Here is a 25,796-nt window from a genome sequence, read left to right on the forward strand (position 1 = left end):
ATTATACCTCTATAAAGCTGTTAAATTTTTCAATTTCTTAAAAATTTAAAAGGTAATACAAAAATAAAAGAGATAAAAAGTCACATAACTTAAGAACTAAAAAGTACAGAACGGTTTACTATGAAAAATTCCTAGTTGCCCAGTTTCCACCACCCACTACAGATAACAAGAATCTTTTGCATTGCTATCAACTTTACGTTAAGTGAATGTTTACCTTTACTGACAATAGTCAATAGTAAGTAGCAATTCAAACAAAGATTTATGTACCCTTAGAGAGTCAGGTAATACCTAGGGGAGCCTGCTGGTCAATGCCCAGTACTGTATTGAAAGAATACACTGTAATCATTTTTGCCTATTTCTAAATTTCAGATACCTTTTCTGAGAATTCCCTGGTGGTCCAGTGGTTAGGACTCTGAGCGGTCACTGCCGAGGGCGCAGGTTCAATCCCTGGCCAAGGAACTAAGGTCCCACAAGCTGCACAGTATGGCCAAAAAAAATTAAAATTAAATTTCAGGTAACTTTTCTTATGTTATCTATGTGTTCATTTCCTTTGTCCATTTTCCTTTTGTATTGTTGATCTTTTTCTTCTTGATTTCTGAGAGCTTTTTACAGATCAGAGAGATTAGCTCTTTGTCTGTGATGTGAGTTGCAAATATTTTTTCCAGTTTATAGTTTTTCTCTTGACTGAACTTTTTTTGGGGGTGGGGCAAAGCAGAACATTTATTCATGGAGTATAATTTATCAGTCTTTCATATTATGACTTCTGGATTTTAAGTCATAGTTAAACCAGCCTTTGCCCAAGATCATGAGGAATTCTTTTATGTTTTCTTCTAGAACTTTTATGTTTCATTTGTACCTTCAGATGGTTGGTCCATTTGGAATTTATTCTGGTGCACAGTGTAAGTTGTGGGATATAATTTTTCCACTTTTCTTTTGAAACATTAACACATTTTTGAAATAAAGCTTTATTTTCTCCTGGTGTTCTAAAAGTACTAGCATTGTGGACGAAACAATAGCTAATTTTTAGAAGTTTACTTTGGAACTTAGGGCCATGCGGTGGGACATTTATCACTATGGCTTGAATGTCACTTTGAGAAGCAAAAGTTGCTTACTCTACAGTTTGTAAAAGTTACCTTTGAAACCAACATCTATTTTATTACTCATGGCATTTCCTTTTTTTCCCTGCCAAAACAAAATTTGGTAGCTGGTGGGGGTAATTTCCAGTAGGTTGCCAAAGGAGATAGTTTACAGTGGGGAATGGAAAATACAGAACAACAAAACTAAAAAAACACAATAGAAAAAAATTCCTTTATGCATGCATTGCTCTCTAACAGCTCTTATCAAAACTTCCATTGAACCGTAGATCACAGAGAGGAATTGTTCTCTAGCTGGAAGCCACCACTTCTAGGTACTTGCCCTGAGGCAGAGAAGTCTTTGGTTTCTCTGGTCCCAGTTCTAATATGACTTAGCTTTACCATGTGACGGTATTCAAGGGTAACATTTCAAAAAGCAGCACCGTGACCCCAAGGCAGTGATCATCTAATTCAGACAATACAGTTAACTTGTCCTCTTTCAGTCAGTCATCCATTTTGCTAATGTTTTTGGTCATCTGCTAGGTACCAGGCACTGTCCCGCCATCACGGAGCCAGCAGTCCACTTGGGGGAGGAGCAGCCATTATGGCACATGGTAGAAAGTGTCTGACAAAGGAAGACTAGGGAGGTGAGGGGCCCAGAGGAAGGGCAGCTCAGTGTGGGGAAGACAGGCGACAATGCTAGAGGATTGATGCCTAAACTGAGTTATGATGAATGGGTAGGAATTCGCCAGAAAAGGAGAGGGGAAAGCGTACTCCAGGCAGGGGAAGAGCATTGGCAAAGTCACAGACATGTGATGTGTTCTGGGAACTATAAATTCTAGCAACCAGAATGTAGGGGCAAGGAGGGAAGAGGTGAGAGACCAGGCTGGAGAGGTAAGCAAGGGCTGGATCGTGCAGGATTGGAAACTGACTTTCTCCGGAGGGCAGTGGGGGGGGAGCCATTACAGGGTCTCCCTGACAAACCTGCAATTTTCTGAAAAAGTCAGTCCTCTCCATGCCTTTGTCAGGAAAGGCAGGAGGTCCAGATTTAGGCTGTGTGGAAAGAGCCCCCTTGGAGGGGCCAGAGGAAAAACAGAGATTTGGTGAGTGTCCAGGGAGAGAAGCCCTTTGCGGGGAGGTCGGAGAGAGGGAGGAACCCTCTCAGGCTGCCGCGAGAAGGGGCCCCCAAATCCAGGCCAGACGCAAGGAGGGCCAGGAGCGCTGAGGCAAATGTCACTTGTGCCTTTTTTTCCTCCCTCTAAACAAACTAAACAAAGCAGCTGCGCCCGGTGGCCCCTCAGGAAGGCCAGTCATTTCCTGAGGAGATATGAGGCCGCCCAGGCATTGTTCCTGGTTTCCAGCATGGCCGCCATTACCTGACCAGCGCCACGGCCGGTCTGTCCGCGGCGCCTGGAGAAGCTCCCACAGGGGTCTCTGCTTTTCACGGGGCAGGTTTCTCACCTCCGTCGCGTGGGAAGTGTCTTCTGCCTCCGGGGCATGGCGCAAAAGCAGCACTAACTGCCCGAAGCCTCCGCTCCCTCTCAGGATGCCGCTGGGGTGGACCCAGGGGGGCACGATGTGGCTCTGCGGCCTGCTGACATTTCTGCTCTGTGAGTTTGCACTCTCTTCCCACGTCACTTAAACTCCATGAGAAGTGAAGCTCGTGAAATCAACATATTTCTCCTGTCTTTTCCAGGTTCAAGCCTTGAGGGTCAAGAAAACTGTAAGTTGTAAAATTCCTACCTGTGACTCTTAAAACTCACGTCAAATTGCTCGGGTTTAATGTTTATAACAATTCAGAAACATATTCGAATTGTCAGCTAAAGTTGATTCCTTTCTGCATTTTAAGAAGGTTTTGGAACAAAACACTTATTCTAAGCCAAGTTTTAATCAGCGTGTTCTAGAAGTAGCATACATTTCTAGATCCTGGTGAATGCTGTTTGTTAGGATTGGGGGGGGGGGTGATAAGAAAGTGATTCCATAATTTGTTTTTTGTTGTTCTACCATAAATTTCTTTTTTTCATATTCTACCCTATCCCTGATTGTTTATTCACAAATTAGATATAATCAGTTTGTTAAATTCATGAAGTCAGAGCATAGTTTATTTAGTTATTTTTAAAAAATATTTTATTTATTCATTTATTTTTGGCTGCGTCGGGTCTTAGTTGCGGCATGCAGGATCTTTCCTTGCGGTGCCGGGGCTTCTCTCTAGTTGTGGCACGCGGGCTTAGTTGAGGATCTTAGTTCCCCAACCAGGGATCAAACCCGTGTCCCTTGCCCTGGAAAGCGGATTCTTAACCATTGGACCACCAGGGAAGTCCTGAAGTCAGAACATAGTTTAAATTGTTGTTGTGAATTTTTTTTCTCCTAAATGATCTAAAACAGATTAGATATCATTTCCCATCTACCCATGAGGCTACGATGATATCTGCAATATTTTGTGCTTGGGCATGGGAAGTGGGGCTTCTGCCTGTCTTTGAAATCTGGTCTGTCATCCACTTTAGAGCTAATTTTGAATCATTAAGATGAGCAGGTTTGGAGAATTGCCTGGTGGTCCAGTGGTTAGGACTCCGTGCTTCCCCTGTAGCGGGCACAGGTTCGATGCCTGGTCGGGGAACTAAGATCCCGCGTGCTGCACGGCAGGGCAGCACACACACACACATACACATGCACACACACACACACAAATAGATAAGCAGGTTTTGTTTTGCTTCATCTGGACCGTGTGAAGGAGGGGACTGGGCTGGGTCTGGGGGCTGAATAGAGGGAGAGCCCTCAGAACAGGATCCCCTTGTCAGAGGTCACTTCATTCCACGCAGAATCGGGGTGACTGGGTTGCAGACAGTTGTACAGCTATTTGGAGATGACGTGTGTGGGTGACGCTGGTTTGTTGAGCCAAGGCTTGGAGCAGTAGCTCTGCACGGAGAGGGCTCGTGCTGGCTACTTAGCAAAGCCGGTCTGGCGGGTCTCCTGTGCGTGTGTCCATGTGCTTCTATGGGTGTTTGATCCCCATGGCAACCCATGGAGGCAGGATGTCCATTATCTTCATAATCAACCTAATTGACTGATGATATCTCTGCACCTCAGAGAAACAACCGACTTGTCCAAAAAGAGCCGGATAGCAGGACATCAGCACCAGAACCTCCCCTTCCCAAAACCCGATTGTCCGGAGCCTGGAGCCATAGGCCTGACTCAAATCTTTAAAGCCACTGTTACTCTGTCTTTCTGAGCCTTTTTCCCAATCTGTAAAATGAGGGTGATGCATCAGTATGAGATGAGATTAGATAAGAAGAGGTGACGTGCCAGCCCAGCAGGCAGTGATCAGTAAATAATGGTTTACTATGGTCCTAGCTCACCCACCACCACGGCTCCTGCACCTCCCTGTCTGTCCACTCCAGCCCTCGTGCCCTTGCTCTAGCCCAGACCACACCCCGCCAACACGTGTGCCTCTGGGCTTCTGCTTCTCTTGCTCCAATCTCCCGTCTTCATCCCCACCTCAGGGGGAAGTAAATCGCTCCCTGCCCAGGTTTCCTAGAGAAAGGTCTTGTACCTTCGGGGGAGACCTCAGAGCTGCAGGACCCAGAGCCGGGAGGCTCTCCTACTCCCTCCTCAGGCTTCTGCCCTGTTTTACACAAGGTGCCTGTGCAAGGTCACCACTGGGTGCTGGCAGAGTGGGGGCTGGGACCCAGGTCTCCCATTCTTCAGGCCACCCAGGACCACGTTGCACGTGCATGACCTGCCAGCCTGCTCCACGTGGCCTACTCCACGGTTGAGGTGCTTGGTCCGCCCTGGCCCTTCCTCTCCTTTTACTTCGGGCCCCCGCCCAAGCCCAGCCGGCCAGTCTCAGGAGATGACCTCAGCTCCCTCTTCACCTAGAACACAGTGCTGTCTGGAGGGAACTCCCTCCACTTCCCGCCCTGCCCCGGCTTCAGGCTTATCTTCCTCCCCACCCGTCCTCCTGACTTCCCTCCTGGCCTCAGAGGCCGTGTCTGTCCCGTGGTGGGGCACGGCCAGCCTGTCCACCTGGGCTCCGCGCCCATCTCTGGCATCACCCTCCTCCCCCAGGATCTCACGCTGTCTTTAGTCAGCCTCCACCCCACTTTTAGTATCTATTCTTTCCTTTCAGTCTGCAAACATGATTGGTAGCTCTTGGTTTTTTAGGAAAAAGAAAAATCACAGACAATCCCCCTGCCCCCCCCACCCCCCATCCCCCTTTTATCTTGTGCCCCACTATCTATCCACTCCCTTCCTCAGTCAGACTTCTCCGAAGCCCGGTTTCTAATCACCGTCTCCGCTTCCTCACCTCTCAGGCGCCCCTACCTAGCAGGTCTGGCCTTGGCCCCCACGCCTCCCTGTCACTAGAACCCTCTCATAGATGCCATGAACATGTCCAGCCCTTAGCCTTCGGGACCCCGGTGTTAGCACAGAGCCTCTTTCTTTGGCCTCGTAGACCTTCTTCCCTGGTGTTCTCCCACCTTTCTGACAAACCCTCCTTTTTTTCCCCGGGAGACTTGGACTTTCCCAGGGTCTCATCCTCTCTGAAGCTCAACCCCCCACTCTGTACACCTCCACATGCCCACCCTCAAGTCCACTCCAGCTCTGGCCACTCCCCCGACCATCAAGCTTCCCACGGGGCCAGTGGTTGACATCTCCTCCTGGTGGTCCCCCGGGCCCCTCAAAGCAGCTGCAGCACCGCGACTTTGTCTCCGCCCTTATCTTTCTCTGGCTTTGTCTCCGTCGGTCCACTGCATCCATATCCCCCTGGGTACCTAATCCAGGAACCTTATCTTCCACTCTCTGCCTCAATCCCCATAGCCAATCAAACAAGTAAAATACATATTACAAATGTTATTATTAATGACATTTAGTACGTTCATAATGTTGGGCAAACATCACCTCTGTCTAGTTCCAGAACATTTTCTTCGCCCCAAAAAACAAGCCTTTTTGCATACACTAAATATTTCTCAAGTCCACCCCTTCCCCTCAGCACCACTGCATCTGCCTGAGCAGAGGCTGCATCAGCTTTCACCTGAACCATCGTCCAGGTTGTTACAGGCCTCCAGTCTCTCCTCCAGCCCACAGTGATCTTTCTAAAGCTCCAGTGTCATCCTGTTACTGCCTCCCCCGCAAGACCCTCAGGACAGGGCCCAGCTTGTCAGCACAGTGGGCAAGGCTCTCTGTTCTGCCCCCCTCCTACCTGGCCCCCTGGACCCTCCAGCCTCACACTCTGGCTCCTGTAACCACCGGCGCCCAGAATGCATTGATTTCTCATGCCTCTGTGCCCTGGTACTTGCTGTTCTCCTGCCCCGAGCACCCCACCACCCTTTCCTGTCCTGGTCCAAGGCTCAGTTCAGGGGTCACTTCCTTCAGGCTTCCCTTGGCCCCTCCTGGGCAACCCTTCCTCCTGGTGCTTACATGATTGTACTCCAGCTATCTGGGTCCCCACCAGCCTGCACAGTCTAGGACAGCAGGGATGCTTTCTTATTCACCTTGTAATCCCAGCACCTGACACAGGTGCTCAAGAAATGTCTCACTGAAAGGGACTCGAACTGAACTTGGAGGTGCTTGAGAGTCAGATGAGCTGGGCCAGCACGCTCCATGCTGAGCACCGCAGTTCATCAGGGCCTCCCTGCTTCATGGCTCCCTGGATTTTCCTGACGATGGTGGGGGGCCCCTCCTCCTCTACCCGCTCCCCCCTTTCTTTCTGAGTCATTTCCAGGCTGAGGGCCGAGTGGCTGAGTCAGGATGCCTCATCTTCCCTGGAGCATCAGCATCCGCTGACCGGTAGCCTGAGGCAGAGGGGATCCTAAAACCCTTTGTTTTAGGATTTGGGGATTTGGGGCTGTGGTCCCTAGGTGCCTTATCTGTGCTGTGGTGACTTTGTTACTTGGGTCGTCTCCATCAGCCCCTCGTCTCTCCAGGTTGAAAAGATCTGGCCTCTTTAGGCTATTCTACAACCCCGTCCTTCCATTACAGTTCTGAACGTTTTGGGTCCTTTCTCCAGAGAAACGCATACTTGCATATAATCAGAGGTGGTTCATGGGCCCCCTGACACCCATCTGTGAACCTCCGGGAGGCCCCGGTTGTAGCAATCACTCTATCGTGTAAATAGTGAGACCTACACACAGGTCTCTCTACTGGCTGTTCCTGGAAAGTTTATTCACAAAGAGGATAATATTTTCCATATTATCTTAATAATCAGGTAGAGATTTTCTTTTTGAATTTTTGAATTTTTTTTTTATACAGTAGGTTCTTATTAGTTATCCATTTTATACATATTAGTGTATACATGTCAATCCCAATCTCCCAATTCATCCCACCACCACCATCACCAGCCCCCCGCCACTTTCCCCCCTTGGTGTCCATACGTTTGTTCTCTACATCAATCAGGTAGAGATTTTTGAAGGTTGGATGGTGTGTTTGTTATCTATTGCTCCTTAACAAATTATCCCAAAACTTAGTGGCTTAAGATAACAATTTATTATCTCACAGTTTCTGAGGGTCAGGAATCTGGGAATGGCCTAGTTGGATGGTTCTGACTCAGGGTTTGTCAGGAGATTGCAGATAAAATGTTGGTCAGGGTTACAGTTATCTGAGGGCTTGTCTGACGCTGGGGAATCTGCTTTTTTAAAAATAAATTTATATTTATTTATTTATTTATTTTTGGCTGCGTTGGGTCTTCGTTGCTGCGTGCGGGCTTTCTCTAGTTGCGGCGAGGGCTACCCTTGGTTGTGGCGTGCGGGCTTCTCATTGCAGTGGCTTCTCTTGTTGTGGAGCACGGGCTCTAGGCTTGCGGGCTCTAGGGCGCAGGCTCAGTAGTTGTGGCGCATGGGCTTAGTTGCTCTGTGGCATGTGGGATCTTCCCGGACCAGGGCTCGAACCCGTGTCCCCTGCATTGGCAGGAGGATTCTTAACCACTGAGCCGCCAAGGAAGCCCTATATCTTGAATAATTTTAAAAAATGCTTTTCCTTCTCCTGTCCTGCCTTCTTTTTTTTTTTTTTTTAATTCTTTTGGCCGCGCCGCGCAGCATGTGGGATCTTAGTTCCCCGACCAGGGATCGAACCCGTACCCCCTGCAGTGGGAGTGCGGAGTCCTAACCACTGGACCATCAGGGAAATCCCATGTCCTGCCTTCCTTTCTTCTTCCTTGTCTGCTCCTGCTGGCCATGGAAGTGTGTGGTTCCTACCAGTGAATCAGCTGCGTTAATTTATTAAGCAGATGTATATTAGATTTGCTTAGAAAAGCAAGGTAGGCGGAAGCGTCTTGTGTTAGTGCACATCATCCTCTCTAAAAAACCGCTACCCGATGCTTTAGCCAAGTTTGCTTTAAAATTGTTAAACAGTGGTAGAGCTCCCTAGGGATGGTCGGTAGGAGACCCAGGCAGGGCTGGCTCTGAGGCTGGAAGGCCTGGAGTAGGGAAGAACTGTGAAATGCAGACTGTGAGCTCTAGGTGGGCAGAAACTGTGCCAGTCTTACCCTTCTCTGAATCCCCAGTACTGGGTGCAGTGCCTGGCACAGAGACGCCCCCTTCAATGTCTGCTGAATGAATGGTGCTGAGGAAGCAGGAAGGAGGTGTCAATCAGGGGCCACGCATCGGGCAATACAAACCTGCCCCTTCAGTGCTCTCAGCCACCTTGGTTCCGTCATTGTTCAAGACTAAAATACCAGGGAAGGCAAGTATTAGTGTTCCTACTTTATAGGAGGAGAGGTGGTAGCCTGGAGAGGTTAAGTAACTCCCAGTGACACCCAGCTAATGACTGTGGGATCAGGGGTTTGGACCGGGTGTGCCTGACTTGCTTTCTTCCTGTACCCAGTTCTGTGTCCCAGTCTGGGGTGTACCAGCCATGGGTATGCATTTCATTCAGGTTGATGACACTAAAGTAGCCCAACACAGTGCGATGACTAACACCGGGAGTCTGGAGAAGTTGCTGTAATTCACCTGGGAAATTAAAAAATTGTTGTTTTTTTTTTTTCTGAAAAAATTGACTAGAAATATGATTTCAAGAAAGAGCTTTAGAGACCTCAAGACTCAAGTGTTGGTATTATACCTGTGACTGACAGAATCTAGCTAACATTTTGCAAGCAATTCATCTGTACCAGGAACTGCTCCAAGAACTTAAATTCAGGTTCTCATTTACACTTACTGTTTTTATGTCCATTCTATGGATAAACAAACTGAGGCTCAGAGAAGCTCAGTAACTTACTAAAAGCCACACAGTTTGTGAGCAGAGATGGGATTTGGCCCAGGAAGTCTAACTCTGCACTCATCTTCTGCTCTTTACCATCTCCTGATAGAATCACTGTACTAAACAGCATGGCTTAAAATGAAGAAGGAGGTACTGAAGGAGTAGGGAGAGTTGCCTGTCCCTACCTGGGAAGGGAACGTATTAATCTATGGGAAACTAAACATGGTTCAAAGAAACTTTTGTTCCGATAGCTCACCCAGCAAGCTCCTCAGACCAGGAGCTAATAAGGAATACAGAAAGACAGAAAAGGGAATTCTAAAGATTCCTGCTGTAAGAAATAAATTTAAACAGTCATCTTGTTTCATCTCATGACTAATCAGATGCCATTTTTTGTTAAATTAATTGCTCAGAAAAAAAGGCACAAGGATGGACTGTTGTATTCAGCTTAAAACCTGAGACATGTTATAGACAAGTTAAATTCTAAGGTGTTCAAGAACAGTTTGACTGTTATTAAAAGAGAGAGAAAGAAAGATGATTTTTTGCCAGTATCTCTGGCCAGCTACCTTGCTATACCTTTTTTGGTTTGTAAAATGATTTGGGACCACTTATAAAAATTATGTATTATTGTTCAATAGGATAAAATAAATAAGGAAATCAGAATGAGAGGAAAATATGGCAGTCAAATAAAACTGTGACTCTTTTAGCACAGAAAACCGCATCCCAAAGGTTGCTAGAGGTAAAATTTGGGGCTTATACTTCTTAGCAGCCAAAGCAAAACGGGAAGCAAGGTGCATGAGAAAAAGTGGTTTCAAGTTCTCACCCATCTGGTGAGGCTTCTGACTTCATCAGCTAGAAAACACCAGTTGAGACTGTGCTAATTTGGGCAGGCGGGGGGTGGGTGGGTGGGGTGGGGTTGGGGAAGCGGTTTCTGGATGTGACCATGTGATTTCGGAATGGTGGTAGCCATCATTTATCAAGCAATTACCGTGTACCAGGCACTGGTATACCCAGGAAATCACTAGGTGATTTCCTGCTCCTTTTCTGTAAGTCTTACAGCAACTTACTATGTAGGTATTATAACCCCATTTTATAGATGAGAAAGTTGAGCTCAGAGAGGTTAATCACCCAAGGTCACACAGTAAGTGATGAGCCAGGACTTGAACGTTTGTCTGCTTGAATCCTATGCTCCCTCCAGGGGCCACCATGTGGCAGCTCACAGGCTGCATACATCTTAGGGACATGTTTTATTTGTCACACTCCAAAGGCTGCCACCTTGTCATGGTGGGAATATGAGCAGCTTAGTATCAGCTGCCTCGTGCTTGACCCGCCACACACAGTCACTACTCACCTGGGACCCCTGGACACTATACTGCATGGATGTGATGATACCAATCTGATGTGGTGACGTTGTTTCTGAGATAACTGGTGTGTCTGCTCTCCTTCCCTTGGCCTTTAGCTTTCACCATCAACAGCATCCACATGCAGTTCCTGCCGAAGCAGGAGGTGCAAAATGGGGAGAACCTGACCCTGCAGTGCGTCGTGGATGTCAGCACCACGTCTAGTGTCAAGCCTCAACACCAGGTGCTGTTCTATAAGGATGACGTGCTGTTTCACAACGTCTCCTCCATGGAGAACACAGAGAGTTATTTTATTCCCCAAGCCCGGGTCTATGACGCAGGGACCTATAAATGCACCGTGATCCTGAACAACAAGGAGAAAACGACTGTGGAGTACACGGTGTTGGTGAGAGGTGAGTGCCTGGAGTGGAACACAGCTCAGGCAGGTGAAGCGTGAACCCATGCAGGAGCCAGAATGGTGATTCAATGAGTTGTAACACCGGACCTACCTGCCCGTCCATCATCCTTCTCACTCATCTGCCTGACATTTTCCTAACCTGGAAATGCAGGCATTAGACATGCTCCCAGTACACCAAGCTTTTCCTCACCTCCATGCCTTTGCACATGCTATTTTCTCTCCCTGGAATACCCTGTTCATCTCATCTCCTCGTGAACTATTTCTCCTTCAACACTCAACTCAATGATCTCTTCTCTGACACTTTCCCAAACAAAACTGATCTCCCCCATGGTCCCGGTCCTTACAGCTCTTATGCTTTCTCTGCGTTCAATGGTATTTATATCAAGGTCATGGGGCTGAGTGTTGACTCTGGATTCTGCAGTCACTCTGCCTAGATTCCAATCTGGACAAGTCCCTTAACCTCTCTACACTTTAAAATTCTCATCAGTAAAATAGAGATAATAATACTACCGAGCTCAGGAAGTTATTGAGAGGATTAAAAGATATCCTGTTGGTAAAGAGCTTAGTGCAATTTCCAGCACATAATGAGTTTCCAGTAAGCGGCAATTACTATTTCACTCGATCATTGCAACTTTCTCACATATCTGTCTGCTCTTCTGGATTATGAGATCCTGAGCTAAGAGGTGGTGTTTGGTCTATTTTTGTATCTCAAACAAACAAACAAAAATCTGGCTCATAGTAGGCACTCAATAAATGACTGTGGAATAAATTAAACAGTTGAAAACAGCAAGTAGAAATAGAGATGGAAAAACAAGAGAAATATCATTGTGGGAAATTTGGGTCATAGAGTTCCATCCGTCCATTCATTCATTGATTTACTCCTTCAAGAAACATGTCCCAAGGCTGCAAGTCAGGAAAAAAAATAGGTGCCAGACATGAAAATACATCAGACAGGTCCTAGCTGTGGACGCACTTACAGTCCTGTGGGGAAGAGGGACATGTAAACAAATCATTGCAGTCCAACAGTCATATGATCTGAGCGCCTTGGGAGCACAGCGGTGGGAGGAAACAGTTCTGCCTAGTGAAGTTAGGGACGGCTTCCTGGAAGAGGGGACACTGGGTCCAGATATAGAAGATGGTGTGGGAATTTGCTTGATGGTGAAGTGGGGCAAAGGACAGAGAAAAGGGATGTAGCGTAAGAGTGAAAGCGCAGAGGCTGAGAAAGAGGTTGCCAACCCAGCAGAGTGCCCCTCGGTCAAATTCTCCGACCTCCTAAAGACAGGTCTTCATGTCCTGTCTCTAAAATAGAGATCACTGGGAATCTGTGTGTACCCTTGAAGGTTGTTTTGGTTTTTTTATAAATTTATTTATTTATTTATTTATTTTTGGCTGCGTTGAGTCTTCGTTGCTGCGCGCAGGCTTTCTCAAGTTGCGGCGAGCGGGGGCTACTCTTCGTTGCTGTGCGGTGGCTTCTCTTATTGCGGAGCATGGGCTCTAGGCACACGGGCTTCAGTAGTTGTGGCTCATGGGCTCAGTAGTTGTGGCACGTGGGCTCAGTAGTTGTGGCTCACGGGCTCTAAAGCGCAGGCTCAGTAGTTGTGGCGCACGGGCTTAGTTGCTCCGCAGCATGTGGGATCTTCTGGGACCAGGACTCGAACCCATGTCCCCTGCCTTGGCAGGCGGATTCTTAACCACTGAGCCACCAAGGAAGTCCAGGTTGTTTTGTTTTGAGGATTAAATGGGTAGCAGATGAAGCCTTCTTAGTGATTGAGTGTTGGATGAATGAATGGCCCGTCGTGTGCGAGGTGCTTGCCCTGACCATCCTTAGAAAGAAATAACCCTTTCATCAAACAAGAAGCAGGAAGAACCAGTGGGCAAGTGTTTGGGGGCGTTTTCCTTTCAAAAGTATACAACCTCTGGCTACCTTCCCGTCAGGCTTTGAGGCTCACACGGGAGAACGTGACTGCATCACCCCCCAGGCCAGTTCCTCCCTGGGTGTCTTCTGGTCTGTTGGGGCACAGCTGGCCAGACATCCCTTTGTGTCACCAGGGGCAACAGCCACAGGGATGCAGACCAGCCCTCCTCCATCTCCACCGCGGATAGGGGAGGAGCCAACAGGTCCAGGTATTCACATTAGTGATGAGGAAAGATTGGCAGGCCAAGAGTTTGGGAAATGTACGTTGAAAAGAAATGCGCTGACAAACTTGGATGATTTAATGGATACAGTTTGTGAATTCAGCCCTGTGCCTCCTTGACAGCTGCTGACATAACTGTCATTTCTGCACTTTTGAGCTCACTTCTGTGATCAGAATAGTCATTCATACTATTGTTACCTCCAGTAATAAGAAATACCACTTATCAAGCCCTCATGAGGTAAACGATTCTAAGTGCTTTACACGTGTTGCGTTTTCCTCCTGCAGTTGCACTGGCAGATAAGCCTGGTTCCTCCCACGTACAGGTGTGGATGCTGGTGCTCGGAGAGGTTGGGTAGACTGGTCCCATAGAAGGCAGAGCCAGAGTGAGAACCAAGATCTATCTGACTCCACAGTTGGCCTGTCCAACTCTTGATTATTATGATAGGTTTTTGAAGTAGACAAAAGGCAATTCATTCATTCATCACCCATGTATCGAGTGCCCACTCTGAGCCAGGCTGAGGACCCAACAATGAATAAGACATGACCCCGTCCATTGAGGAGCTCGTGTGGGGCAGGGGAACACCTTTTCAAACAGCTGCCACCAGAAGTAACAGCAGTGGTGAGAACATAGTACAGATCTCCTTCCCAAGAGGACAGCCCTCCATCTCTGACCTGGGTGGGTCAAGAAAAAAGGTTCATGAGTCTTAGGTGACTGGGGGAGGTGGCACATCCAGGAAGAGGCAGTTTTAGGATACAAGCAAGTCTGTCTGACTCCAAGGTGGAGTTCATGATCCCCAGACCACGGGGCCTGGATGGGACATCTAGTCTCAGCCAGGCTCTCCTGGCTCCCCCTAATCTGACCTTGGCTCACCACCCATTGTATTTTCCCCTCCAGCCCTTCCTCGGCTCCGGACGGCCCTCCTGAAAAGCCACTCCTATCCCTTAGCACGAGCAGATCCCCATGCACGTGTGCGCTCTGAAATGCCTGTCCTTAGCCCTCATCCCATCTCATGCGTCCAAATAACCCCCTCCCTCCAAGATTCCTCTCAGGCCCTATTCCTTTCTAGGATCTTCTCTGATCCCCCCAGGCAAAGAGGGCCTCCTCCTTTTCCGACTGCTCCATCACTCACTGTCTCTGTGACACACTCTGATGCTTGGTTATTTTCAGCTTTGCTTTTTGAACTGAGAGGCCACGCCTCCCTCCTCTCCCCCCACCCCCCAACCTCTGGCTCTGGAGTCACACAGACCTGGAGTCGAGTCTCAGCTCTGGGGCTTGACGACTGTGAGCTTTTGGATGAGTCTTGAACCTCTCTGAGTATCACCTACTTCATCTGTAAAATGGGCATAATTTTCTCTTTCCTGCCCACCCAAGAGTTTTATTATGAGAATTAGAAAATCGGGTCATGGATATAAAGTCAATCCTAGCTTGTGGTAGGCATTCAATAAATTATAACAACAATCACAATAATATCCACAAATACAGGCTGTTTTGTTTTGTTTTTAACTGTATCAGTTGGGATGATTGCCTTCCCAACGGAGTTATAAACATTGAAAGCACCAACCACATCTTAAACATATTTTATATTTTTCAAAGTACCTGGTACGGTGCTGGAAACATACTCACTCAATAATTACCTGGTAGGTAGCACTGAGGTTCTGGGAACAAAACAGAAGAACCCTCAGATGGGTCAGCCACAGTGACTCAGCTGAGGGACGCTTGTGCCACTGGAGCAAACATACTAACAGACTTTCTCTTCCCCCAAAGGAGTGTCCGATCCCAGGGTGACGCTGGACAAGAAGGAGGTCATAGAAGGCGGGGTCGTGATGGTCAACTGCTCTGTCCCGGAGGAAAAGGCTCCAATACATTTCACAATTGAAAAATTCGAACTAAATGTAAAAGGCGTCAAGCAAAAAAGAGAAAAAACTTCCCAGAACCAGAATTTTGTGACGCTGAAATTCACAGTTGAAGAGCAAGACCATGCTATATGGTTCCAGTGTCAAGCTAGGATCGTTTCCGGGACCCACGTGGAGCCCTCTAGGTCCATCAGGAGTGAACTGGTCACCGTGAGGGGTCAGAGTCCTACTCTCCTTTTTATCATTCTTTCTGGTTTGCTGGTTTGGTCTGGGGAGAAAGAGCCCAGAATTGGAAAGGGGCTGGGGCCTTCTGGCTGGACTGCTGTCTCAAGACTGTTCTTAATCACTTACATTTTTCAAACTTTTTGACTGTGACACAGTTAAAAAAATATATATACGTATATATTTCCCAACAACACTTAACCTTAATACATGATGCATTTTGCTATTTTTCTTTCTATTCTCTTTCAGTTTTTTATAGTACTGGCCTCGACTCCCTGAAACAATGCCTTGTATGACCTGCAGTTTGGAAACCATGGCTTTAAGCCAGTGAGGATCAGACACCAGGAAGTAGGGTCTGGAGGGGATCCAGAGGGAAGGGGGACCAGGTCCTCAGCCTTTGCCGCCCAGGTTGTTTTTTTTTTTAATATTTATTTATTTATTTATTTTGGCTGCGCTGGGTCTTAGTTGCGGCACGCGGGATCTTTTTTAGTTGCGGCATGCGGACTTCTTAGTTGCGGCATGCAGACTTTTAGTTGCGGTATGCATACGGGATCTAGTTCCCTGACCAGGGATCGGACCCGGGCCCCCTGCATTGGGAGCGCGGAGTCTCACCCACTGGACCCCCAGGGAAGTCCCTCTGCCTCCCAGATTTGATGAGGGACTCCACTCTTCTACCCACCCTTCCATCCCCAAGACATTGGACAAATAGGAAACAAATGAGGTGACCTGAGAAATGCTCTCAGGAGAGAAAGGCAACAGCAGAGGGGAGCCTGGGTGTGAGTGTCCAGGACAGAGAGAGCTCAGAGCTCCAGGTTAGGCAACCAGCAGCTCCCGGTGACCTGAGAGGGAAGTAGTTGTGAAGCAGGGAGGAATCAGGAGAAGGCACAGTCTACTGCAGAGAGCCGCAAATGTATTCGGGATAGGAGCCCTAAAGCTTATCATAAACGACCCTCTGCTTTTGGTACCTTACTTCACCTCTGCCCATTGTGTATGCATAATACTTTATTTATGTGTATATATTTACTATATAGTATTATGTATATATAATATATAGTATTTTGTATATATGATATGTTTCTTATTATAATACGTGGTGTGGGTTAAATTTTCAGAAAATATGGTACTATATAAAGTATAAAGTGACAGTCTTCATAGTAAGTACCACTACTCAGAGAAAACCCTTGTGTGGTCTTCTAGACTTGCTCTGCTCATTCATCATGTACACACACAATTTTTGCTTGTTTTTCTTTGTTTTTACAAAAAAATAGGACCAGTCAAACATTCTATCTTATAACTTCTTTTTAACAACCATAACATATATGGACTTTTGTCCATATCAAGAAATACAAATCTTTATCATTTTAGTGGCAACTCGGAATCCTGTGCCCTAATATATTTGCCTCGTTTTCTATTGATGGCATTTAGGTATTTTTCCACTTTTTTGCTATTAAGACAATCTTGCTTATACTTATAACTTATACATACTTATACTTATAACTTCTGTACTTTCATGAGTATTTTATTATTATTTATGGGTCAAATTGTTGATTCAAATGTTTTGTGCATTTTCAGTATTGAAAGATATCGCCAAAGTACTCCTCCAAATGGATGCACATTTCCATCAAAAGTGTTCCATTTTCCACATCCTCACCAACACAGAATATTATCAATGTTTTGTTATTTTTGACAATCTGATTGAGGTGCAGTGATATATCATTGCTGTGATTTGTATTTCTTTGGTCTTCCGTGAGGTTGAGTATGCTTTTTATGTTTATTGGTCTGTTACATTTCCGCCCCCATAAACTGCCTGTTCATACACACTTTGCCCATATTTACCACTTCTGGTTGATTTGTTTGAGCCCTTTATAAATTAAAGGAATGTGCTCTTTGTCAGGTACTATGCAAATATTTTACTCAGTTTGTCATGTGTCCTATTTTTTATTTCCATGAAGAAGCTTTTAATCTTTAGTTAATCAAATTTATGCATCTTTGGGGAATTCCCTGGCTGTCCAGTGGTTAGGACTCAGCACTTTCACTGCCATAGGCCCAGGTTCAATCCCTTGTCTGGGAATTAAGATCCTACAAGCTGCACGGCACAGCCAAAAAAAAAAAAAAAAAATCTATGCATCTTTTTTTCCTTACGGTATCCAGTTCTGTGATTCACACCTAAAGGTCCTCCACACTCCAAGATTATTAAAGAAAAAATGCACCTATGTTTTCTTTTACTGTTTCTGTGCGTTAATTTTTTTTTTCTTCTGCATTTAGATCTCTGGTGCATCTGGAGTTAGTTAGATGCTCTCTCTTTTTGACTTTTACTCAGGAAATGACTTTTTTTAAATTATACCTTTTTATTGTGAATTTAAATGACTTTACAGTAAAAAAAAAAAAGAATATTAAAGTATTATAATACCCTGAATTCACTTTTGACATTTTTTAATGTTCTTATCTGCATTTTACATAGTTGTAATCTGTGTACATACTCCCTTACGCACTGCTGTTTTTTTGGTGGGAGCAAAGGCCTGGCCCTATTTCTCTCACCATCTCCTGAAGATCTGACACCCTGATATCTGACCCATATTTTATTAAAGCAGTGTTTTTCAAACTGCATGAGTCATGAAATCAATTTAGTCTGTCACAACCAGCATTTTTTAAAAAGAGGTAGAACAGATTAGAAATCACTTTTGGGGGGCATACGGTTATTTAAATATGCATTTCCACGAAGCTGCACTTTGGAAAGCGATGGAATATCTAGGCTGCAACGCCAGAGGTCCATGAAATGGTGCGATAATTACCTAGGAAATCCTTGGTGGGCAGGGGGAGAGTCTGTTTCTCACTGCTGTGATTATTTCTGAGGTCATTTGAACAAAGTTCTGTAGATGAGATCTAGGGAAGATGGTTTGGCCTTTGGGAAGCTCAAGAAAGTTAGAGAACTGAAGTTAAGAAGAAGGCTGAAGATGCAAGAATGAGCGAAAAGGGAGGAAGCATCAAAGCAGCCTAGACTAAGGTTTTTGAGAGGAAAGGTTGAATTTTTTTAATTAATAAGGAAAAACTGTGGTTGGTATGAAAAAGAACAGAAAAGAGGAGGAAGTGCCTTTCCCCCTCACCCAGGTTTGAACCTGAATCCAACCAGCTTGTCCTCTTCTTGTAGAATCCTTCTCTAATCCCAAGTTCCACATCAGCCCCAAGGGAACGATCATAGAAGGGGATGATCTCCACATCAAGTGCACCATTCAAGTGACGCACCTGGCCCAGTCATTTCCGGAAATCATAATCCAGAAGGACAAGGCGATTGTAGCACACAGCAGGCACGGCAACGAGGCCGTGTACTCAGTGATGGCCACGGTGGAGCACAACGGCAACTACACGTGCAAAGTGGAAGCCAGCCGCATATCCAAGGTCAGCAGCATCGTGGTCAACATAACAGGTAGGGCTGCTGCTGGAGGGTGTCGGCATATGGCGGGCCCAAGAAGCTGCTGTGCTGAAATCCAGGATGGACAGTGAGAGCTGATCCTTCGCTCCTGCTGGTCTGAATGAATGTGCTCAGGCAGGGCCGTGGTGCTGGTGGGGAAAAGTCAGTACAGAGCAAGTAAGCCGTTCACTGTGGTGGTTGAGGGTGCAGGTTGTGGCATCAGATCCCAACCCGGCCACTCAGTACCTCTGTGACCTTGGGTGCGTTATTGACCTTCTCCTTGCCACAACTCTGAGATGGGGATAATGACAGCCCTCTAGGACTCTTACAAGGACCAAATGACATCACCCTGCCATAAAGGGCCGCATATAGAGTAAGCACTCAGTGAAATGTCAGCTGGTGTTTCTATTATTACATCACATTTTTCTTTCCTCTGTGCCAAATACTGTGCTAGATCCCTGTATCCATGTGCAGGTCCTATGACAGGGTCAGGAATGAGAAAGCATTGCTAAACTCAAAAATAATAGTCCCAATTCCTCTTTGTTGAATACTGTATGCCTGGTTTACATACATTTTCATTTCAAGCTCACAGCTGTAGTATAAGGTAAGAATTATGATTCTGGCTTTATGGAGGTGGAAGCTGAAGCTGAGAGGTTAGGTCACTCATCCAACAATTAGAGGGTTGCCAAGTGGCAGAGCAAGGGTCACCCCCAGGCCTGTTAGAGTTCCAAACCCATGTACCTAAAAGTTCCGTTGGACTCCTTCCTCCTTTTCCTGGCTTTACTTTTCAAAAAGTACTCTACCTTGGGAATTCCCTGACAGTCCAGTGGTTAGGACTTGGGGGCCAGGTTTGATCCCTGGTTGGGGAACAAAGATCACGTAAGCCGTGCGGCCAAAAAAAAAAAAAAGTACTCTGCCTCTTCTCGTATATTGTATGTATTCAGGCACTAAAATGTAAGCTGATGAGGGCAGGAACATTATCTGTTTTATCCAGTGCTATATCCTTAACACCTAGAACAGTGCCTGGCACATAGTAGGCATTCAATACCTATTTGTTGGATGAACAGATGAACATTGGATAACAGTGTTTCAGAGGCAGAGAGAGTCAGCACTTCTTGGTTCCCAAGTGAAAGTGTTCATTCATTCATCATTTGTTCACTCATTTACTGAAAGCCTCCTCTGTGTCAAGCATAGAGTGTATAGTAACAGTGACAGTCCCCAGTATCATAGGTAGGCTGCCAACTACCCAACTACGTGATTGGCATGTGTTGGACCCTGCCAGCAATTTAGTTTATTATTGAGAATGACAAATGTTTTGATGGCACATATTTTTCACTGATAAAATATAATTATCTCATTAGAGAACAGTATTCAATTCAACATATATTGAGCACCTTCTGCATGCTGGGCAACTTTTGGGGGATAGGGGGCTGCCTAAGGCCAAGCTTTGCCTTTGAAGAATTCACAGACATAACTAGATCATGAGAATGCAATGCAATGAACAACTACATTAAAGGGATGGGTGTATTGCTGTGGGAGCTGCAGGGACCACGTGACAAACACATGGGCCATTTCACCAGTTAGAGCAGCACCCCGACCCCTCAGGCCAGCCTACTTGAGGGAAACATAAAGCATCTTGGACCATAAGATACTATTGTTGTAGCTGATCCCCCACATCCAGAAGTCCAAGTCATGCGGAGTATACAAGTCAACCAGGAGATGAGTCTCCCTGGCCCAAGAAAGCACAGTGTTAGACTCGGCCTGCCCCTCCCATCCCCTCAGCCTGGTGCTCTGTGGTCCTGTTCCACGTAGAGCTACCAGAGCCATGCCAGGGCTGGCAGGCAACACCCCCACGTTCAAGTGCTGCAAGCCCTTGGACATGGCTCCAGGCCCACTTATGCATCTGGTTTTCCACTCCTCTATTGCTATCAAGCCTCACTGTAAGTGGCTCTATATAGTGGTGTTGGAGAATCACTATAATTTTGTGAACATAAAAACCATTGAATTAGTAATTTGTCTTTGGATTGAAAGTGGGTTTCCTTTACCCCTCACTGTCCACCTTTTCAGACCCAATCTGTCACCAAGTGCTGCCAGGACTCTCAACTCTGCCCTGTCATCTTGTCTCTACAATCACACCCTAACTCTGGCCCTCACACCAGGATGGTTGCAGGGGTTCCCCAAGCATCTCTGCTCCATTTCATCCTTCAGCCAACCTGTAGGAGAAGCACCTATTCGACATCATTATTCATGGGCTTAGCTGCCTTCACCTTGACTCCACCCCCTTCCAAACATCCCATCCCACTCTGCCTGGAACATCCTTTCCCCTTGGCCACTGGAAAACCTCTGTTGTCCTTAAAGACCAAGCCGCAAATCTCCCTCTAGGCTCCCCCAGGCAGAGTCCCATGGTCACACCTCAGTCCCCATCACACTCTTCTCCTGTTTTCATGTCAACCGTCGCTATAAAGATTTAGCATCCTTCTCCACCACCCTGGGTGAGCTCTTGAAGGACCAGGTCTGTGGCTTAATTCATCTGACAACATTGATACTTAGCACAGAGCCTGGCACATTGTAGGAACTCAGTAAATATTTGTTCAGTGAGTGAACAAAAGACCCATCCTTGTTAACCCCCGTGATGGTCCAGCTGCTTACGTTACCTCCTTTACAAACAGACATTCCCTGACAACATCGTATTCCTAATTCTAAACCACCGTGCACCCACCCTAGCAAGCTGTTTTATACTTTTTACACTTTTTTTACATGTTTTTATTTTTATTTATTTATTTATTTTAAAATAAATTTATTTATTTATTATTTATTTTTGGCTGCATTGGGTCTTCGTTGCTGTGTGCGGGCTTTTCTCTAGTTGCGGAGAGCAGGGGCTACTCTTCGTTGCGGTGCGTGGGCTTCTCATTGCGGTGGCTTCTCTTGTTGCAGAGCAGGGCTCTAGGCACGTGGGCTTCAGTAGTTGTGGCGCACGGGCTCAGTAGTTGTGGCGCACGGGCTTCGTTGCTCCACAGCATGTGGGATCTTCCCGGACCAGGGCTTGAAGCCATGTCCCCTGCACTGGCAGGCGGATTCTTAACCACTGCACCACCAGGGAAGTCCCTGTTTACGTGTTTTTAAATGTAGAGTCATTGCTGTGGGATTCTTCCTAAGTCATTTTTTTCACATTTTTTGGTGTTTGTCCAATGAGATTGTAAGGCACTTAAGGAGGTCAATTTCTTTGGTTCCTTTTCCCCACTCCTAACCTAGAGCTTTTGATGGTGATCTGAAAAGAGGTAAGTCGATGTTTATTATATGGAAGGACAGAGAGATGGAACGTGCCTTAATGAATTAATTATTGGGATATCACCTTACTTGCAGTTTTATTTTATTCCCTGTTGAGGAAACTAGGAAGACACCGTGGACTGATTATGATGGAAATGAGTTCCGTTTCCATCTGTGGAATATCAGTGAAGACAATGACAGTGTTGGTTTTTACTTCCAAACCTCTACGGCAGATAAATTTAGAGCCAAAGGTAGAATTTGGTCCCTGACTCCTAGTTGCATTCTCAAACCTTTAAGGTTTCCTGAGAGAAACTTTGAGTCTCAGTCTCTTTCTTAATATGAAGATAGTGTCAAGCTCCTTCTTCCTTCTGCATCAAGGGTCATAACCATGAAGTCAGTGTGCATTTGCTTACACGAAGGATCCAAGTCTCCACAATGGTTAGGTAGTTAATTAGTAATTTCCCTGCTGCTGAAAATAAAGACATTCACCATAATGATAAAATATTGATATAGTTCAGGGGATACTTAAATTAGGAGATGGCAAGACTTCTTGAAATACAACCTCAGTCTTTACTACTGTTGACATCCAACCTACATTATGGTACTAATAACTCCTTACAGTAGCATAGCATAGCATGTTATAGTTTACAAAGTGTTTGACCTTGGAGGCTTCAGGTGACATCTTCATTCTTCTCCATGGGGAGTGCTGGAGGGATGGTGGCCAAGCTGCCACTTGTCCCCAACCCCATGCCATCACTCTGCTTCAAGCTTGCACTACATCGCCTCCTGCTTCCAGTCTGGGCCCCTCCAACCCCATCCATTCTCCTCCCAAAGATCTTCCTACAACACACATCCAATGCCATTTCCCTGACCCAGACTCTCCATGGTTCCCATTGCCCTGAGGACATAACCCACACTTTTTTATGTGGTTCCCAAGTTCCTTGAAGATCTACAAGCCTTCTTCTTCTACTCCCACTATGTCCCAGGCTGCCTGAACTTTCAGGTGCTTGAACCTCCTGCCAGGCCTTCCATATGCTATTCTTTCTGCCTGTGATACTTTCCATCTTTGCCTGGATAACTTCCTCCAGGAGCTCTTTCCTGATTCTTCAAGCCTAGGTTCGGTGTCCCCTCTATGGGCTCTACTGCAAACACTATCTGAATCACCCGCTAGACTTAAGAACTTTGGAGTCAAGGACTGTTTCTTTTTCATTGCTGTCTCTCCTATGCCAAGCACAGAGATGGCCTGAAATAAATACTTGGGGAATGAAATGAGTGAGTGGATGAATAAATGAGTAAATGTCTGAGTCATTACTTGCTGCATTACAAGTTGCAAAATTTTTCTAATCCATGTCTGTGAAATAAATTGGATTAACGAGGGAGGCAAACCTGCCATTGGAATCCCAGGTGAAGAATGAACTCTGGCTCTTCAATTGTGTGATCGTCAGGTACATGAGAAGCAAAGGAAAACTTTGTGCAGGAAGTTGGGAAATGGTTCTGTCAAAAGCAGCTGGACCGAAGCCCTCTCCATAAACAGACTTTGGGGCCGGTACCCAGAAACATCTCACCCCATTCCCACTCACTGTTTTTTTTTTCAGAGCTGTTTTCCAAGCCAAAGCTGGAATCTTCCGCCACACGTCTGGATCAGGGGGAAGGCCTGAACCTGTGGTGCTCCATCCCAGGAGCACCTCCAGCCAACTTCACCATCCAGAAGGGAGGCACGGTTGTGTCGCAGGCTCAAAATTTCACTAAGATAGCCTCAGAGTGGGACAGTGGGACATACACCTGCGTCGCGGGCATCGGCAAGGTGGTCAAGAGCAGCAACGCGGTCCAGATAGCTGTGTGTGGTGAGTACGTCCTCGCTGGCTCTGAGGGTCTTGGGACTGAATGGGAGAAAGGGAATTTTTTGCCAGGCGCCACCCTCTCTGTTCTGAAGGCGGTTCAGACTGAGGCAGGGTAAGAACTCAGGGGAAAGAGAGAGGAGTGGAAATGAGAGACCAAACAGCAGCAAGTGGGTATTTCTGCTCAGAGTACAGGAGAGAGGCATCAAGGAGAATGTCGTTGGCAAAAGTCACGTTCATGGCTTTGTTGTGGCTTTATGCTGATGGTGTGGCCTCTGAATCGGCAAGATTCTGCTGCTTGAACAGGCACCCACCCAAAGGGTCAGGGAGGAAACACTGCTTAGTCGACACTAAACTTTAAGATCTAAGTTCCAGTTTTTGATCCCTATCCTGGCTCACCCGAAGGGCTAGGACTCCCAGCGGGCAGAAGTAGGTACTTGGACCACCCAGAGCCGGGCTTCTTAGACTTGAATGTGCATGCAAAACCGGGTGACAGCGCAGGTCAGGATGGGGCCAGGTTTTGCATCTCTCACCAGTGCCTTGGGGATGCTGGTGCTGCTGGGCCCTGGACCACACTTTGAGTAGCGGGGTTCTAAATGGATGTGGAACACCAGGCAAGCTGTCACTGTCACTGTTCTTATTCAGTCATGATCCTTCAGTTTAGCCTTCAGTTTAAATCCAGACAAGATTTTAGTCTCAACCAAAGCAGGATTTTAGCAGTCATCTACCTCACAAGGAAATAATGTAAGAGACAAATGTGGGTCATTCCACTGTAATTCTTTTTGTTGTTGTAGTTCTTGGGAGGAGGTCATTTCACTTTATTAGCTTTATAAATAAGCTAATTTCTAAATAATAACCTAGTATAATTCTTGTTTCTGAGGCATGAAATTTACTATCAGGAGAGGCTGAGGCACTGAGAATTTGTTTTAAAATATATTCTGTTCCGGGTACTTGTATTTTTTAATATTTTTCTTGTGTCTTTTCTCAATACAAAAAAAAGATGTGAATGTGTGTGTATGTGCACGTAAGATATGTGAAAATATAAGCATATATTTAGGGGGATGTAATGTTCTTCCTGAATTTGTGTCATCCTTTTTTGTTTATATTATTCTCTTTCCCTCTCCCTCCTCAAGATCTTAAAGGAGTCCTCCAAATGTAGATAAAGCAGGCAGGCATTTTAAATTCTAGTAATGACAGAGAAAGCCAAGCCCAGAGTTTGGAGAAGGAATCCCTTGGGCTGGATGTTTTGCTTCAGATTGTTTCTCTCTCTCTCTGTCGTTCTAGAAATGCTTTCCAAGCCCAGTATTTTTCATGACTCCAGGTCTGAGGTGATAAAAGGACAGACCATAGAAGTCAGTTGTCAATCCATAAATGGAACCTCACCCATTTTTTATCAGCTTTCAAAAGCAAGTAAGACTTTGGCGAGTCAGAGCATGGGCTCCAATGAGCCCGCAATATTCAAAGATAACCCAACGAAAGATGTAGAATACCATTGCATCGCGGATAATTGCCATTCCCACACCAAACTGGTCAGCGAACTTCTGCAGGTCAAGGTGATAGGTAAGTCATGTGGGAAGAAGAATCCATGTGGGACTGGGGCTTTAGTTCACATTTTCAAAGTTTTGGGGTAGACAAGAGAAGTGGGTGGTACTTGTGCAAAGTCCATGAACATGACATGTGGCAAAGCAGACCAAGGCCCAAGTAAATGGAGCCGGAAAATATCTGGGGGTTATCAGTGTGGCCAGTGTCATCCTTTTTCAGAACCTTTCAAGTGAACTGCTGAAATTATAAGCATAAAGTGTTCCAAGTTGAGGAAGCACAAAAGTTGTGCTTTGGGGCTCCCTTAGCATTTGCTCGTGTTTAGATGAACTGACAGTCTTCTCTGAGAATTGTAGACCAGAGCTCTTCTCTACCATGGACCCTCGGCGGGGCAAATTCTGTTATGTGTGGAACCCACAGCAGTCAGAGCTTCAGGCTAACAGTCACTAGGACTCTCATACTCGAGAGCAATATACCATTGTCCTGAGATGGATAGTTTTCCTCAAGCCTCTGTCTT

The 25,796-nt window shown here is 46.1% G+C and overlaps 1 protein-coding gene across 3 annotated transcripts in view; it reads left to right on the top strand.

The window, feature by feature from the left end:
• The first annotated feature begins 1,892 nt into the window (after positions 1-1,892).
• Positions 1,893-25,796, top strand: part of PECAM1 (platelet and endothelial cell adhesion molecule 1) — a 53,886-nt gene continuing 29,982 nt past the window's right edge. The window contains exons 1-8 of one of the 3 annotated variants that reach the window (XM_082373690.1): positions 1,893-1,967; positions 2,526-2,683; positions 2,770-2,796; positions 10,717-11,010; positions 14,916-15,221; positions 18,375-18,650; positions 23,498-23,746; positions 25,025-25,300. In XM_082373690.1, the coding sequence (XP_082229816.1) occupies positions 2,620-2,683; positions 2,770-2,796; positions 10,717-11,010; positions 14,916-15,221; positions 18,375-18,650; positions 23,498-23,746; positions 25,025-25,300 (1,492 nt within the window). In that variant the 5' untranslated portion in view covers positions 1,893-1,967; positions 2,526-2,619. Of the gene's footprint in view, positions 1,968-2,338; positions 2,684-2,769; positions 2,797-10,716; positions 11,011-14,915; positions 15,222-18,374; positions 18,651-23,497; positions 23,747-25,024; positions 25,301-25,796 lie in introns of those variants that run through there. The other 2 variants (XM_082373688.1, XM_082373689.1) reach the window with 2 other exon arrangements.

This window comes from Balaenoptera borealis (genome assembly GCF_965194805.1).
Source record: "Balaenoptera borealis genome assembly, chromosome: 20".
Lineage (NCBI taxonomy): Eukaryota > Metazoa > Chordata > Mammalia > Artiodactyla > Balaenopteridae > Balaenoptera > Balaenoptera borealis.